This window comes from Typopeltis vanoorti, chromosome 5, assembly GCF_054136105.1.
Source record: "Typopeltis vanoorti isolate ZY-2024b chromosome 5, IOZ_Tvanoo_1.0, whole genome shotgun sequence".
In the NCBI taxonomy this organism is placed as follows: Eukaryota; Metazoa; Arthropoda; class Arachnida; order Uropygi; family Thelyphonidae; genus Typopeltis; species Typopeltis vanoorti.
The window spans coordinates 100,928,647-100,945,794 of NC_143553.1; the positions used below are offsets into that span (position 1 = coordinate 100,928,647).

The 17,148-nt window shown below is 38.1% G+C and overlaps 1 protein-coding gene across 4 annotated transcripts in view; it reads right to left on the reverse strand.

Moving 5' to 3' along the window:
- The window catches only part of LOC150106691 (putative phosphorylase b kinase regulatory subunit alpha), a 745,167-nt gene that overhangs the window by 264,874 nt on the left and 463,145 nt on the right, over positions 1-17,148 (reverse strand). For all 4 annotated transcript variants that reach the window (XM_090393281.1, XM_090393285.1, XM_090393284.1 and 1 more), the window contains exon 19: positions 7,528-7,619. In XM_090393281.1, coding sequence (XP_090249407.1) covers positions 7,528-7,619 — 92 coding nt within the window. The remainder of the gene's footprint in view (positions 1-7,527; positions 7,620-17,148) is intronic.

Consider the following 17,148-nt stretch of genomic DNA (forward strand, 5'->3'; position numbering starts at 1 on the left):
GTGCTTCAGACAAGCAAAAATGCTTCTATCTTAGAGAAATGAGCATCATTACCATCAGTTTATGCTAATTAGAATCAACTAACTTAGTGTGAAACAAGTAATGGATAAGTAACACTTCTTATCAGAAACTTGGCAAAAGAAAAAAGTGAAAATCACAAGTCAGGTTGGAAATGCAGTTTCAGGAATTAGAACTACAGTAAAACCCCGTTTTTACATTCCCGCAATTTACGTTTTCCTGCCATTTAAATCATTTTCCGTTAGTGTCGTCTTAAGGCCTATTCTTATGATATATTGTTTTCCCACCATTAACAACTTTGTGGACATTATTTCCTGTGATTTGCAGTTTTTTTTCTCTGGTGGCAACACTGATGTTCGAATCGATTTCCTCTCATTCAAATCGATGTCTGAAGAAATCTGCGCATTTCTGTTCCCAGATGGCATTGCTTTCGGCTGCAGTTTCGTTTTTGCCATCATGGCGACTTGCACACTTGCAGCAGTGATGAGCAATAGCATGATTTTTCAATCACCATTGGAATTGATACTGTGAAGTTTTCATATCAGTAATTTTAAACTGTCAGTAGCTCGTGGCACCCGTAACGTGTTATGATGTCATTTCACATTCACAGTGCTGTATTGAAATCGTGAACAAGGATCATATACAAATTGTGAAATCACATCCACACTTCTACCAAGTAACAGCTGTTACTCATGAATATTAGATATCAGTGAATAAACCACAGTTCGTAAAATATCGCTTCACTAGCTTACAGTGTTTGTGTTCGTAGTCGCAATTCAGAAGCACATGGTATATTGCAGAATTTCTGCTAATATACCACGTAATTTAGCATGTGATAATTGCTTTCAAGTTGCGGTGATGGATGATCCATGTTAGTAACATGAAGAAAAAAGACAGAAAATGTATTTCAGTAGAGGAAAAGATGGCAATTCCGTGATGTGCATATTAGCATGCCGGAACATGTGTGCAATTAGCAAAAGATCTTGGACTCTCCGTGTCCACTTTGAACATGATATTAAAAAACATGTCAAGCATTGAACTCAATGAAAAGCAATCTGGTGCTATGGCAAAAAAAAAAAAAAAAAAACGAAAATATATCCGGACATCGACATATGATGAATTGGATAAACTTGTGGCGGAGTGGTTTGTTTCTACGAGAGCGTTGGGTATTCAAATCGATGGTACTATACTCTGAGTGAAAGCCCTTGAATTTGCTGCTAGGTTGAGGATTAATGGTTTTTACTGCATCAAATGGATGGATTGATCATTTCAAGGCTCGCCACAATATTGTGCATAATTAAGTGTGTGGAGAAAGTAATAGTGTTGCAGGGGAAACTGTAAACCAGTGGAAACATGAACTAAAGACTATTTTCAATGTTGATGAAACTGGGCTCTTTTATAACATTCTGCCAAGTAAAACATTGTGTTTTAAAGGAGAGAAGTGTCACAGTGGAAAACTCAGCGTAACTGTTTTGCTCATGGTCAATGCTGATGGATCAGAAAAATTACCTCCACCAGTAATTGGTAAATTTAAAAAGCCAAGGCGTTTTAAGAACGTGAAAAATCTGCCTACTAAGTATGATGCCAACAGCATCTTCACATCCACCATGCATGCTCTGGATGCTAAAATGGGAGAAAATCACCACAAAATACTACTACTGCTAGACAATTGTCCTGCACACCCTGGAGATCTGCAGCTCAGAAACATTAGATTAGTGTGTTCTTTCCCCCTAATTGTACAAGCGAGCTTCAGTGATTAGATCTGGGCATCATCCATGGATTTAAATGGAAATATAGAAAAATGCTTGTTGAAAAAACTGTGTTTATGCATGATAATGGTATGGACCTAAAACAAATGACCATATCAATTCTTGATGGCATGCATTATGTGGCCAAAGCATGGTTGCATGTTACTGCTGAAACCATATCCAACTGTTTCCAGAAGGTAGGAGTTACGTTTGTGGAAGAGGAGGAACAACTAGTATGTAGAGTCACATACTAGCAGTAAGTCATCTTTAAGCCTTTTTTTAATGTTTTTTTACATTTCCTGCTATTTACACTTTTTTCCATCAGCCCCCTGGAAAGTGTAAAAAGGGATTTTACTGTATATCGATTTAATATTTTCACTATTAATTTTTAAAATATTGTGAGCTGGTGGTGTCACTTCAGTCCAGTAATTCAATTAAATGCAGACCGACTGTCAGGGAGAATTAGTGTCATTTTTTTCATTTCTTCTGTGTTAAATGGGACTATAAATTTTCTCTTTATAAATGTTCTCTACCATCATCATCAATGAAACTATAGCTTTGTTGGTGATAGTGGTAAAGAAGACAGACACTCTATACTACCGAAATGAATAATTATATCAGAATGGTGACTGTATCAGACTAGAGAAAGCTGTCACCCTTATTGTGAATATCAAATGAAACATTGTCAAATTTTGCATTACAAATATGCACTGATTTATATTAGTCATTAATGTTAACAAGCTACTGATTAGGCTTATTAGTTTTGCTAACCAAAGTCTTGTTGCTAATTCACATTAAGACTACACCTAGAAAGAAAGCAAATTTCAAATAAACTATTAGCAGTACAAATATCCATCCAATTTTCACCTGTCCGAGATGGGTTAATTATGGGCTTTAGGCAATATAATGCAGCCAGCTTGTCATTCCTCTGCTGCATCCCTCTAGGGATAAGTATTTTATGTCTGTAAAACTGTATATGGGGTTGGTTTGCCTGTTCTGAGGGGTAAAAAAACCTTCCAGGAGGGAAAACCCTCTACTTCTGAATGAGACCAGCTAACTCATCATTTGGCGAGTTAGCTGGTCTGTGTTGTAGGCAGGATTCGAACCCAGGTTTTTTCTGGTCTGGTTGAAATCCAGGTCTGGTTTCAACCCAAAAGGCTTGTCTCTACTAACTGAGCTATGGAAGCTCTTGCAAATACACACACGCTGCTTGAAAAAACGTCAGCAGGCACCATAGTGTGTCCACTGACTCCTTCACTGACCTTAATTTGCTGCAAGTGGTGACTGCAGCAATCCTAGAGGGCATACTTTCCACAAGCACATGATAGCAATCAATGGAAATTTTGGACCATTCTTTTTGTAGGCATGTAATGAGGTCCTGGATTCTTGTGAGGCAGATGTCTTTTGACCTCACCCAGTGCTCTAGTTCATCCCACATATGTTCAAAAGAGTTGAGATCAGGGCTCTGGGGAGGCCAGTCAAATGTAATGATATTAATATCCACAAACCATGCAGTTGCAGCAGCCTTATGACATGGTGCACTGTCTTGTTGAAAAAAGAAGACAGGCACTTTTTTACATAAAAAATGCCACAAAGTAGGAAGCATTGCATTGTTCAGAAACCTCTCAGAGTTCAATGTTCATAGCACCACAAACAGAGGTCTGAGACCAAACTAGGAAAAACAGGACCATACCATCACAATGTCACCTCCAGATTTCATGGTTGGGATTACACACTTTAGTAAGAGACGTTCACAGGATATCTGCCACTCCCATACTTGTCCATCTGCTTGTCAGAGGATGTAGTGCGATTCGTTGCTCCATTTGCCGCACAGCATTCCAAGCTTCCTGCTGTACACACCCTTTGCATTACCGAAGATAATAATGAATGTTGGGTCGGGTAATGTGGGGTTTGCATACTGTGATCCTACCATGGAAACCAATGTTGTGAGCCTTGGTTCTGAATGTTTTTGTGCAGATTCGTGTTCCAGTTGATGCCTGGAACTCTGCATTCAAAGTGTTGGCTAACAAATGGTGGTTTTTACATATTATACTTCATAGCACCCTAGGGTCACGTTTGGTGAGTGTAGTGGGTCATCTACTGTGGGTAGCACTTGCAGGTGACTCCCTGCACTTCCATCTCAGTATGGTAACACTAATCGTTGATCTGGAATGGCCCAGTTTGACAATAATTTGCCAAACAAATAGGCCTGCAACATAGCATCCAATTACATGCCTCTTTCAAACTTCGTCAGTTCTCTTCTTGAAGCCATTTCACCTGGACACAGTTGTACTGACTTGGGAACATCATATTCCTTCAATTTATACTAGTTACAAAATGTGACTCATTACATGGCACAATGCACCTTGTCCATGGGGGTGTGTGTGTCAACTTCTTTCAAAGCAGTGTTAAAAAATACTTATACATGCAGGCCCGGCTGGTGGCATGTGCAAAGTGTGCAATATACACAGGCACCGCAGAAGAAAAGGCGCCTAAAAGATGTCAAAAAAAATGAGATAAGAGCTTAAACGAACAACAAATGGTACATATAATTATGAATATACGTCGTATTCTGTTCGGGCCCCTTCAGATCTTCCCGGAATCAAACAAATAAATTCTGAAATTGTATCCTGGAGCCGATTATCTCACTGTAATTTTTGATTAAAATTTACGAAAATATACCTAAAATAGTTCTTCTTTATTTTTTGATGTATCATAAATCAACTTATGATTAATTGTTGAGTTCCATGTAAAAAAAATTTCTATAAGCAGGACTAATCCATAGGTAACATTATACTGTAAAGCAGTTCTCATTTGTTTTTCATTTCCTGTTCGTTTTATTCACATTTTATTCAAAAAAAACTTTTTTGGAAAGGTGCCGAACATTAATGCACACACAAGAAAAATACTAGGCGCCAGTGCTGTATACATGCACAAAACACTTATCATCTGTTCTCTTAGAGAATTTTTAGATCAATGTGGAAAACCTGAAATTCCCTATATTAAGAATTCATATTAAAGTTTTCTAGATATCATTAAAGATCCATCTGTTCCTACTGAGGATGCATGTAACTGTACTGGCTGAACCACAAATGATTACTGTATGAAGAAGTTAAGTAATAATGTAAACTTTATTACTTAATAATGTAATTGTGTATCACTATTATAGAATCCCATACACCATTTCTTTCCTTTACACTCCACAAAAATTTAAAGTGAAGATCTAAACAAATGAATCTGAAATTGGATTAAACATGATTAGCCACAGAATATTCACCATATTCACCGATAAAGCAGGAATGCTGAGGAGTTTGTCATCATCAATGACCTATCTCAGATCATCAGTCTTCTGACCAGAATATCTCACACACTATTCAAATTGCCAACACACTTGATCTTTTCCTAATCCCCTTCTAGGTATATTGTGGTTGTTCTCCTCTTGGTAACTCAGACTACAACCTCATACAAGTTTCTTTTGCCACAGAACTACCTCCATCCAGTTCACAATCTCATGTCCTTTGGTGCTACAAGGGTGCCAACTGGGAGAACACCTCTGTGATTTCTATTCCTCCTTCCCATGGTCCGACTACTGCTTCAGCTGCTCTGTTTCAAACCTGCTCGGACACCAAATAACAGAAATCATCCTCACAGGAATGAAGGAATTCATCTTTCATTCCACTCCAAACACTCAGTCACCATCCAAGCCTTGGTTCTCAAAAAAGTGTGCCAATGCCGTTAAAGAAAAAACATCTGCTTACCATGAATTGCTCAAGACCAAAACTCCACCTGACCACTCTGCAGCTCGCAACAGCTCTAAAGGAATAACCACCAAGTCCAAGTCAGACTCTGAAAGGGTCAAATGCTGCAAACTTGTCTCTTGTCCAAAAGGCAGTCACTCCTTCTGATCCCTTGCCAAGACCATTCGGCATAACTTCTGCCCACCCAGGTTTTCACTACTTTCACATCCAGATGGTACTGTAGTCACCTCACTTAAAGACAAGGTCAACTTACTGGCATCACTTTTTTCTTCCAATTCCTGCGCTGAAGACTGGGACAAAGTCCCCCTCCCCCACTCTACAAAGAACAGTTCCCTTCATGTCACCCATAGTTTTCCAACAAAAAGAAATATGAAGAATCCGACATAACCTGGACACAAAGATGACATTTGGTCCTTATGGCATCCCACCAATTAAAAAATTGTGCCCCAGAACTAACACCTATCCTGTAATACGTCTTCAATCTATCCTGTTCAACTGGCATCTACCTTACAACATGGAAACAGGTCCACATCCAACCCATCCCAAAGAAAGGTGATAAAAGTCAACCAATGAACTACTGTCCAATTGCTCCCACTTCTGTTCTCTAAAGCTAAGGAGAAGGTCATCAGCAACCAACTCTTGAACTACCTAGAGTCACACCAACGAATCAGTGACCCAGCAGTATGGAGATCTGAGTTCAGGTTGCTAGTCTTGGTGGTTCTTGAGGATTCTAATACTCAAGCACTGCAAGTGCTTGAGTATTAGAATCCATAGCTTTCCTGATATCCTATCCATAGCTTTGCTGATAAAGTACACTCATTGTTCCTTTATCAGCAAAGCTATGGATAGGATTGGAAGTCTGAGAGCAGGCCATTTATGTACAAGAGGAAGAGAGTGGGTGAAAGAACAGAACCCTGGGGTACTGCATTGGTGGGGACATCAGAGGAGAGAAAACCATTCACCATGACACGTAGTAGGCAATCAGTCAGAAAGTTGGCAATTCAGTTGCAGAGTGAGGAAGGCAGATCATAGGATGGCAGTTTGTTAAGTAGGCCCCTGTGCCCACTCTACAAACCTAATCGAATTCCTTTGAAATGTTGAGAGCAATCATGTGAGTTTCTCCATGCCTTGAGTCCAGAGGTGAGGGATGAAAGCAAGATCAGCTGTAGATCACGAGGGAATCCATCGTGATCTACAGGTATCGTGATCGATATCACGAGCTAACTCTATACAAAGCCCAAATCTGTCCAGCCATGGGATATTGCTCCCATATATAGGGTGGTGCACCAAAATCCTCTCTAAGATTGCTCAATTCTGTCCAGAAGAGGGCTTTCCGACTAATCAATGATTCATCCCCTCTCACACAGATGTTCAGTTTCTGCCTTGTGCCACTTCTACAGATACTTTCATGGACAGTGCTCTGCTGAATTGGCCACTATTATTCCTCCACTCTCCTCCAAAATCATTAAAACAAGAGTTACTGCTAACCAACATCTATTTACAATCCATCTTGAAGCTGACCGAACCAACTTCACTGCCTAATCAAGCTTAATTAGAACTTTTGTTTTTTGTGTTGTCCATTACAGCTGTTTTTTAAACTAGTCTCACTGTTACAACAAATTGTTGTTGTTTCGTGTACTATGACAAACTGTTCTTGTGCTCTGAAGATGCTGGATATAATACCAGCAAAATATCAGCTAATACGTTAATAAATATTACTTATTTTCTTATCGTTGTGTTATAATCAATACCTAGAAAATAATTATCATTAATTCTTAACAGTCTAACTGATATTTAGATGTTTATCATATATGAGCCAAACAATACTTGACAATATTATTGGTGCTGATGAGTTCCTTGTATAAACATATAACCTTGTGAGAGCACCCAAAAGCCCTTTAGTTAATTACCAAAATTGATGCATGACATATGAATATCCACTATAGATTTCAAAATGATCATAATTTTCAGTGAATAAAGTTAAAATATAAACAAAAATGCTTACTATCCGGGTCGCCTTCTTCCTGATTACCTAGAAAGCTCAAATTTGTAATACATGATGTACTAAGAAATTCCTCAAGAGTACCTAAAGCAACTCTAGGAAAAAAAAAATTAAAAAATAAAATAAAACAAACAAACTATATATATATATATAAAAACTACAATATATTTTTTCTTAAAAGTTAATGAAGAATTCAAAAAATAAAGTATTCCAATTCTACTACATAAAAATTATTTCAGCAAATGTGTCAATTATTCTGGGGAAAAAAAAAAAAAAAAAAAAAAAACTTATTTTCATGTAATTAATAATTAATACTATTTTAAGTTTGTGAAATATTGAAGACAACATACACAAATCAGTAGACAAACTGTAAATTACCAATAGTTAAAAAAAAAAATAAAATAAAACTATTTGAAAACCAATTATGTAAAATTCAAAACATAATAGCAAAGTGGTAATCGAGGCGACAACAGCAATTCTGAGTACAACACTGGATAGATTTTATATGTATTAATTTTTAAAATATGAGATGTCTCAGTTTATACCAAGATCAGGTTTCTGGAGGTACTGGCATAAATGAAAGTGGTATATAAAAAAGACACTTATTTAATAGGAGTTGATGAAATACATTGCAGGAATGTATGCCAGGAATAAAATACAGTAATTCCTCAATTAATGCACCCATGATTAGTGCATCATTTTTTTTCGATTTTTTTGATAAAAAATCACTCACCAGAATGAAATAATTTAGTTACTGATTTAAAACATTTTACAAAGTTATTTTTAATTGCATACTACACTACTTCCATGTATGCTATGTATACTAGTTCCAAATTTTTATGTCTTCTGCTAATTACATAGCATTTTCCTGATCATATCTCGTACCTCCTTTGCAATTATTTTCCTTACATTTTTTTCAATTTTTTTTATTTTAAAGTGTTTTCCCAACCTTTCATCATGAGTAAAAGAATTAGTAAGCAAAAAATTGAAAGTGTGAAAATGATTAGAAAAGTAATCTGATTGGAAGAAAAACTTGAAATAATAAAGAAAGGAAACAAGGCGAGTCCTGAGCAAAGATAAGACAAGAACACAAAAATGGGTGAATCAACTATAAGAGCAATTTTAAGCAAAGCTGCTGAATACAAAGTATTATAATGATTAAATTAGAGAGATTTCTTTGTACACGGATCGAAGGTTGTAACCAAAAACAGATCCTGCTAAGAACTGATTATTAAATCAAAAACATTAAGTCTCTTTGCAACCTTCGATATCAAAGGAATATCAATGATGGAAAAGAAGAATTCCACGTTAGTACTAGGTGGTTTGAGAAATAGCCTACATGATGTTTTAATCACAGGCGAAGCTGCAAGTGCCGATAAGGAGGTAGCCAAATTATCCAGAGATTTGAAGAAAATTGTATAAGAAAGGGGGTGGGGGGGGGCTATGTGACCAATAAATATTTAATGTCGATGAAACTGGCCTTTTTTTGGAAGCCGATGCCTACCAAGACTTTTCTGGCTAAATCAGAGAAATCTCAGCCTAGTTATAAAGTCGAATGAAATTACTGCTAGCAATATGCGATCCATTTGGAAGCACATTCTTCCACAAATGATTTTTGAGGCTTTTCAAATGAATCTAAGTTAATTAAATCTCATTCTGAGAAACTGAGTGATTCCGACCTGCTAAATTTAGATGCACAGCAGGAAGAATATCCTTTTCTTCATATCCTGAAGAGAATGCTTAGAGACTGGCCCTTGTGAAGGGCCAATCTCTAAGCAGGAAAATTTACAGAAGAGGCAGTCATATGAAAAAAAGAAACAGAATGCCCACCAGAATAATAGATTTATATTTGGAATATGTTTTATTGTCTTTAAGTTTCATAGTTATTCTTTAACTAAGCCCTGACACATACCCTAATTCTTTTATAAAAAAATCAAGGGTAAAAAAGAGAAATTTGAGGAACGAATTATACTTTTTTCCATAGATTATTATACTCGATTAGTGTGTTTTCGATTAATGCGTCTGTTTTAAAGAACACGTTAAGTGCACTAATCGAGGGATTGCTGTATATTCCTGGCATACAGAAATTACCCTTCTTCTGGAATTATCTTTGTCTATTTTAGTGAAAGAAATGAAATAGAAAATACTATTTATATGTTACTAAGGTATTATATGTTATTGTTAAGGTATTATATTTATATGTTACAATTTAAAATAAACATAAATAAAATCCAGCCTTCATCTTTTTTTTTTTTGTAACTTTTTCTATAACTTAGAAAACCTTTTCTAAAGTTATAGAAAAATTTTCTATAAGCTTTACTATAACTTTCAGAAAGAAAACATGGACTATGTTTTCTTTTCAGTATGTTATCTCTTTCTCTCTGCCCCTAAAGCCTAAACCGGATAAATGACAAAGATTATCCCCATCAGGCTTTTTTTTAAATGGACTAACAGAGTTAAATTTTCACAATATATGGAAATGGCAATAAATTAGTTGTTTGCAAAATAATTGAAGCACACATTTTAATAACTGGAAAAAATGCAAGAGAGGGAGGGGAAAAAAAACAGGGTAATTAAACTTTGTGGTATCAATTTTATCTATTATAACAAAACTCTCTTTCCTCAGAGAAAAAATAAATAAAATAAAATAAAATTCACTGAGTATAATGATATTTCTTCAAGAATTAGGAGACAATGAGGTTTATGACACTGGAGTGAGAGGATAAGCAATATTTTTTGTCAATCATAAGATTCAGAATATTATAAATAATTGAGTTGTTTTTTTTTTAAATGAAACGGGGGAAAGAGGAAAAGAAAGATATTATGCTAAACACTTAAGGAATGTTATAGTGAATGCATTTTAAACAGATTAGGATAACTGAAATAAGTAACGTGAAAAAAAAAGCAGTTCAAACTTAATTAACAGTGTGAGAGGCTTAGAATTAGTAAGTAGAAATGTATTTAAAATAAATAAATCACACAAATAACTATCCAATTCCCCAAGGGGAATAATCAGGCATAACTAACCATTTATTATCATCCTCATCATCATCATCAAATTCCTGACATGTACGTCAAGGGGTGTACAGGATATGATAGTACTACATGAAAACTTTTTAGTACTACATCATTAGTAACTTCCGATCTACAATTTTCCTCCAAATCAGTCTGTTACTTGTCAAGACTCCAATATTATCATTATCAGATCTCATATTTCTAACGTCTAAGACATATTGTACCATATCAATCCACCTATATCTTGGTCTTCCACTGGGTCATTTTCCTGCCAACCTGGCAGAGAACACTTGTTTTGCTAATCTTTCCTTGCCCATTCTGTTTAAGTGACCATACCACCTGAGATCAGCTCTGCTAATGCACTCCTGGATGCCGACAATGTCAAGTTCTTAACTAATATCCTCGTTTTTATTATGATATTGCCATAGATCCCATCTGTTCACACCTCTAATCTTTCTCAGGACTCTCATATCCGTGGTCTCTAGTCTTTGGATCAAGCGTTTTACTTCTGACCCAGCTCTCAGATCCATAAGTTAAAACTGGTTTGAACACTGTCGTGTATACAGCTAATTTAGTGTTCCGACTAATTTCTCTCTTATTCCATATGAATTTATTCAATTGACTTCCTACCATACCAGCTTTGTTGATTCTGTCGTCTATTTCCATATTTAATTTACCATTTTAAGTAAAAATCGTGCCTAAGTAGCTGAAATGTTTCACTTGTTCCACAGGTACCACGTTCACAACACAATTGACATTTTCAACAATTCTACCTATTTTCATTGTTTCGTCTTTTTAATGCTGACCTTCATACCATATCTATTACAACAGTTATTCAATTTAGTCGGGGACTCTTGCAAACTTGTAGCGGATTTATTTAGAAGTAAAACATTGTCTGCATAAAGTGAAGAACTGACATTAACATCTCCAATTCTGATATCATGTTTAATACCACTTTCCATCATAATGTGATCCATATAGATAATGAATAACAGAGGGGGATAGTGTACATCCTTGTCTCCAACCAGATTTAACATTAAACCGTCTAACTGTACTTCCTTCAATTCTAACTGCCGACTTACAACTCAAATACAGACTAAGTATTGCTTGATATAATGCCCCATTGACACCATATAACTGTAGTGTATTGAATAGCTTCTCTCTTGGCACCTTGTCATATGCCTTTTCCAAATCGATAAAACTTAAATACAGATCTTTGTTATATTCCCATGCTTTCTCGACTATTTGTCCTAAAGTGAAGATCTGATCCTGACAGCCTCTATTTGGGCTGAATCTAGCTCGTTCTTCACCAAGCTTTTCTTCCACAATTCTTCTCAACCATTTCTCAAGTATGCTTGCATAGATCTTGCCAGGAACACTCAGTAGGAAAATATCTCTGTAATTCTCACATTCAGTTTTATTTCTCTTTTTATATATGGGTACTATTAGAGCTCTACTCCAATCATCGGGAATTCATCCCTCTGTCCAGGCTTTCTGTTTCTGAACTATGCAGTGGTGCAGTCACTGTAAAACTTTTATACCACCATATTTCAGCATTTCTGGTCGAATATCATCTGGTCCTGCTACCTTTCCACATTTCAAGCCTTTGATGGCTTTTTCTACTTCAAGAATGGATATGTATTCCTGACTGTATGCCTGTTGAGTGTTTTTTACCAATGTACTATCACTGCTTGTTTCATTTAGCAATTTCTCGAAGTAATTACTCCATACTTTCAGGTTACCTGCAAAATATTTTAATCAAGAAAACATGATATATGGTGCGACTAATAGTGGAGAAGGGCAGCATGAATCTGGAAATGAGTCAACTTGGTAAAATTGGCATTTCAACCATTCACTGAATTTTTTTGTTTTATTTATTAATTTGTTATTTCTGGAAGCTACGTGTAATGAATGTTGTGGGGGCCTCTGGAGGGCACTTGTTTGCGGAGCTCGGGGGTTTAGCGGAACACAGTTTGGGTAATATTGGGATGGATTATCCTCTTTATCATTCTAGGGGGCTGGTGGGGGTTGTGTATGGAAGTACGTGTGAAGAAGTCCTGGATCGTTCGAATTCCATTTCTGATCTCATTTTTATTCGAATGAATTGCTTTTCAGCCGAGGGATGCGAGGGGGGGGGGAGAGAGAGAGAGGGAAAGTGGTGGGAGGAGCGAGCGATGGAGCAGGGGAGGAGGAGGAGGGGAGAAAGCTGTGCAAACGTAGTGTCTCTGCACAGTCAGTGTGCCTTGGGACATTGGGGACGACGGAGGAAAGTGGAATGATGGGGCAGGAGAGGGAGGTGGAGGAAGAAGAGATGTTTTGGAGTGTGGAAAACCTGAAGGAGAGAGGGGAGAGTGGGGGGGGGACGATTTTTTTTTAAAATTATGTTTATTTTTATCAAAGAAAAGTGGAGGGAAACATTGGCATTTTTTCATTCGAGGTGATGAGAGGGGGGGGGAGGAAGGAAGAGGAGTTGGAGTCACGGGGCGGAGAGGGGAGGGTGGTGTCCAGGGGGAAGGGGCTTGAAAGAAAGAAGAGGTGTGTAATGAGGAGACGGAGAGAGGAAATAAAGGTGTGAAGGGAAGATTTGCGGAGGGAGAGAGAAAGGGAGGGAGAGGGTGGAGCGATTGGTATAGGAGGGAATTTGGCCAACTCTCTGTCTTTTATTCTCCTCCATCGGTGGTGCCAGGTCTACTGAGGTCTCCTACTTGTGTGCCACTCAAAAGGTTCCCGGCTTTATAGCCACGCAGACGAGGGTTGGACGACGGAATGTCCGTGCGCACGCCAAGGCACTAGTGGACTGAAAAGTTCTGATGGGCAGGAGAAGGAGTTTTTTCCTCAGGATTGAGAGTGATGCGGCAGCGTGGTGACGGGTGCATGGCACTTCGTGGGGAATGGGTGAAGTGGGGGGGGTTGGCTGCATCGTTCCACTTCAGTTCCTTCATGGTGATTGTCACAGTTCCTCAGCGCATCCTCCTGCAACCTTTTGTGAGGGAGAATCACTTGGAGGGTTGACAGAGGCAAGTGCACCGGTCCTGTGGAGTTAGTCACTTCAGCGGAGGTTGAATTCAACATCTGTGGGTTTGAGTTTTGATGTTCGGATTTCGTAGACTTTGTCCAATCAGGTCGATTTTGGTTTTCGTTGGATCATGTTTTTGCTGCGGATGGATATAATTTAATAAAATGTAATGTTTTTGATCTCTACTAGAACTTCCAAAGTATTTCAATTTTTGTGTTCCATCTGATCAAAGCACAATATTGTGTTTCTACAGAGAATGAGCTACCATTTGGTAATTTCTCAGGTTTGTTGATGAAGCGGTCCGAATTGAATAGAATTCAAATAGCCTGGAGGTTGGAGTCGGGATCTCAAGTATTTGGTTTAAGTGGAGTCGGTGGAGGGGTAACAAGCGTGAGGAGGGACAGATGGAGGGAAAAGTTGGTGCATTTGGTGAGGTGTACTTGAGGGTGGCTGTGGTTTATTGTTGTTATCTGTGTCGTCACAGCGCAGGAGTGAAGTTGGGAAGCACAATTTTATGGAATCGTTTGTATACTTTTTTTTTCGCCGCCGACTGCCAGATCCAGACTTTTTTCCCACTGAGGAGTAGGGAGGCAAGCTGGTGATTTTGGACAGATGGTTGGGAAAGATTTATTTGGTGTTTTTAGACATTTTCAAGGCTGTGTGGCGCTTTGAAAGAGGAACTTTGGCATTGGAATGAGAGGCTTAAAGGCAAGGAATGGTCATTTTTGGGATGGTGGTGTGCTCGCTGGAGAGGGAAGTGCCGAGTTTTGGTTATGCGTATTGGTTGCAGAGGGTGGGATTCCCTAGTGTGAGCGGTTTGCAGCAGTGGTTTTCAAGCGCCTTTATTGTGAGCTGTGGTCGAGGGTAAACAGTGCTGACCATTGCTTTGTGCTGCCCTGGAGGTCGCCCCCCCCCCCCTTTGGGAGGGACTCATCCCCGAAGTTTGAAGGCTGTTTTGCATGAGCTTGTGGGTGGACTGTGGGAGTCTTCATGTTGCCATGGAGTTTTGCTGCTGAATCTTGTGTCATCGCGTTTATCTTGTTCTTCATGAATTCTGTAATTCAGAGACTGGTGAGTTTGGTGATGTTTGTGGTTGGAGAAGGGGGACTGAAGGTGTAGGTTCTTCTTTTGGGACATTTATAGCTTTGAGATGCATCGTGCTGGCCTGCGCAATTGAGCGAGGTGACGCTCTGCAGATTGAAATTCTCAGATGGAGGGGCAAGCCAGTCGAAATTTGTTCTGTTCCAATACTTGAACGCCACCTTTTTATCAACTGACAACTGATTTTTATTTTTATTGTGTGTATACATTTCACCACTTATTTATAATAAAAAATTGAATCTGGTGTCGAAGCTAGCTGGTGAAAAGATGTACTGTCAGAGAGCTCCTGAAAGATTTGTGATTTTTGTTGATTTATTAATATTTTGTTAGATTCAATTGTGTAATTTTAGTATATTATTGTAGTTTTATTAGTGTAGTTAGTGTACTAAAGTGTTTTATAACATAATCTATGTCAGGAAGTCGCCGCTAGAGGGATTCGTAGTGTGTAGTGTTTGTGAAAGCTCCTGATAAGATAAGCATTATTTTCAGTTATCGTTGATAAATTTACTTTAATATTGCATAGTTTTGTTTGCCTTGCATATCTTAGTGCATCTGTTTGAGTGTTTTTGGTGTTTATAATTTATAATTTGATAAAATACGTTACTAGTAAGTATGGCTCCAGTACGAAGGAAAATGGTGGGCAGTAATGATGGTTCACCATCTTCTTTCAAGAACGGTAATGTAAAGGAGATGATTCAGTGTACTATCTGCAAAATGTACGCTTTGCAGAGTGCAGTCAGAGTGTGGTTAGATGATAATAAAGGAGTGAATGTGTGTAGAAAATGTAGGGAGAATGAGGAATTCAAGTGTATTTCGGATCGTGAGTGTGATATTTTTGTCAAACTTAAGAATGAAGAAAATAGGAATATGACAAGAAACGGCGAGGTTGTACCAGAGAATTTGGAGAGTGTGAATGTAGAAAGTGTTTACAGAGAATAAAAAAGATGAGATAGATGCAATGAGTGAGATCGCGTTATTGAATGGTGCGATACAAAGGGCAAAACAGCACCTACAGCGTATGAGCAAAAGTCGACGGAATGAACCAGCCAATAATAAAAAGTATGACAGGAAAAATAGGCGTATGAGTGTGAACATGAACAAAATGAAGGATAGAATGCTGTATGGAGACTCGTTAGTATGAGGTGTGTTAGTAGAGGATTTGACAAAATCGTACCAACCTGGTGTGACCATAAAGGATGTAACTGAGTCTATTAGAGAGCAAAAGGAAAGGGTGAAAGAAATGATCATTGTGGCAGGTACGAATGATTAGAAAGGAGATAAAATGGAAATGATAGAAGACCTGAATGAATTGTTTGAGGTAGCAAAAGAAAAGAGTGAGAGAGTTAGAATGATTAGTCTTTTACTATGGTATGACAGTGAAATGTTTAAAGGGAGGGCCATAATTGCGAATGACTTTATGCGTGGGTTATGCATGACGAGTGGTGTGGAATTTGTGAATGTGTGGAGTGAGTTCGATGGACGAAAGGATCTATATAAGATGTATGGCTTGCATTTGAATGGTTACAGTGTAAGGAGACTTGAGAAAGTGTTGCTGAATGTAGTGGATGTGCAAATTCAGGGAAACTAGATTTATTAAGGGGAGGGGTAGATATACAGTCCTTAGGGAGGCAGTGGAATGTATGAATGAATATAATATGCCCAAGCGAATAAGGAAGGACAACAAATCAGAGTGGGATAGTTAATATAAGGCATCAAGGTAGGGTTGGGGCTAATGGGGGTCTTAAATTCATGTACACTAATGCTAGGAGTATTAGGAACAAGAAGGAAGAGTTTTTGGCCATGGTTGGCACTTCCAGACCACACGTTATTGGTATTAGTGAATCATGGCTGACTGTAGATGATATAGCTAGCGGGATTGAATGTGATGGATAATAGTGTGCTGAGGAATGACAGGGAGAATAAAATGGGGGGAGGAGTATTGTTGATGATAGCTGATGAGCTACAGCCAAGGAGAATAGAAGTTGAATTGCAGGATAGAGAAAAGAGCACATTTGAGGCCATTTGGTGTGAGATTGTGGCTAGCAGAACTAAATATACAATTGAGTGCTTCTATGGACCAGGTGATGGAAAAGAAGGTGGTGACAGTATGCACAAGCAAATAGAAGAAATGAGTGGAAGGAGGGTAATTATTATGGGAGATTTCAACTATGGTGGCATTGATTGGAGTGAGGAGAGAACACACAGGAGGAAGGAATTGGATTTTATGCGGTTATTAAGGGATAACTATCTGCGACAGCATGTAATGGAAAATACTAGGGGTCAGAGAGTGCTTGACCTAGTAATCACATCTGAGGATTTGGCTGTAACAAATATGACCACATTGCCACCAATTGGTGAGAGTGATCATAGGGTCTTGACCTGGGAGGTGGCTAAAAGTGTGGAATTTTCAATTATCACAGGGTACATGTGGAATTATCAGGCTGGAAAGTATGACAAGCTTAGGAGTTTGATTGGTTCAATGCCATGGCATG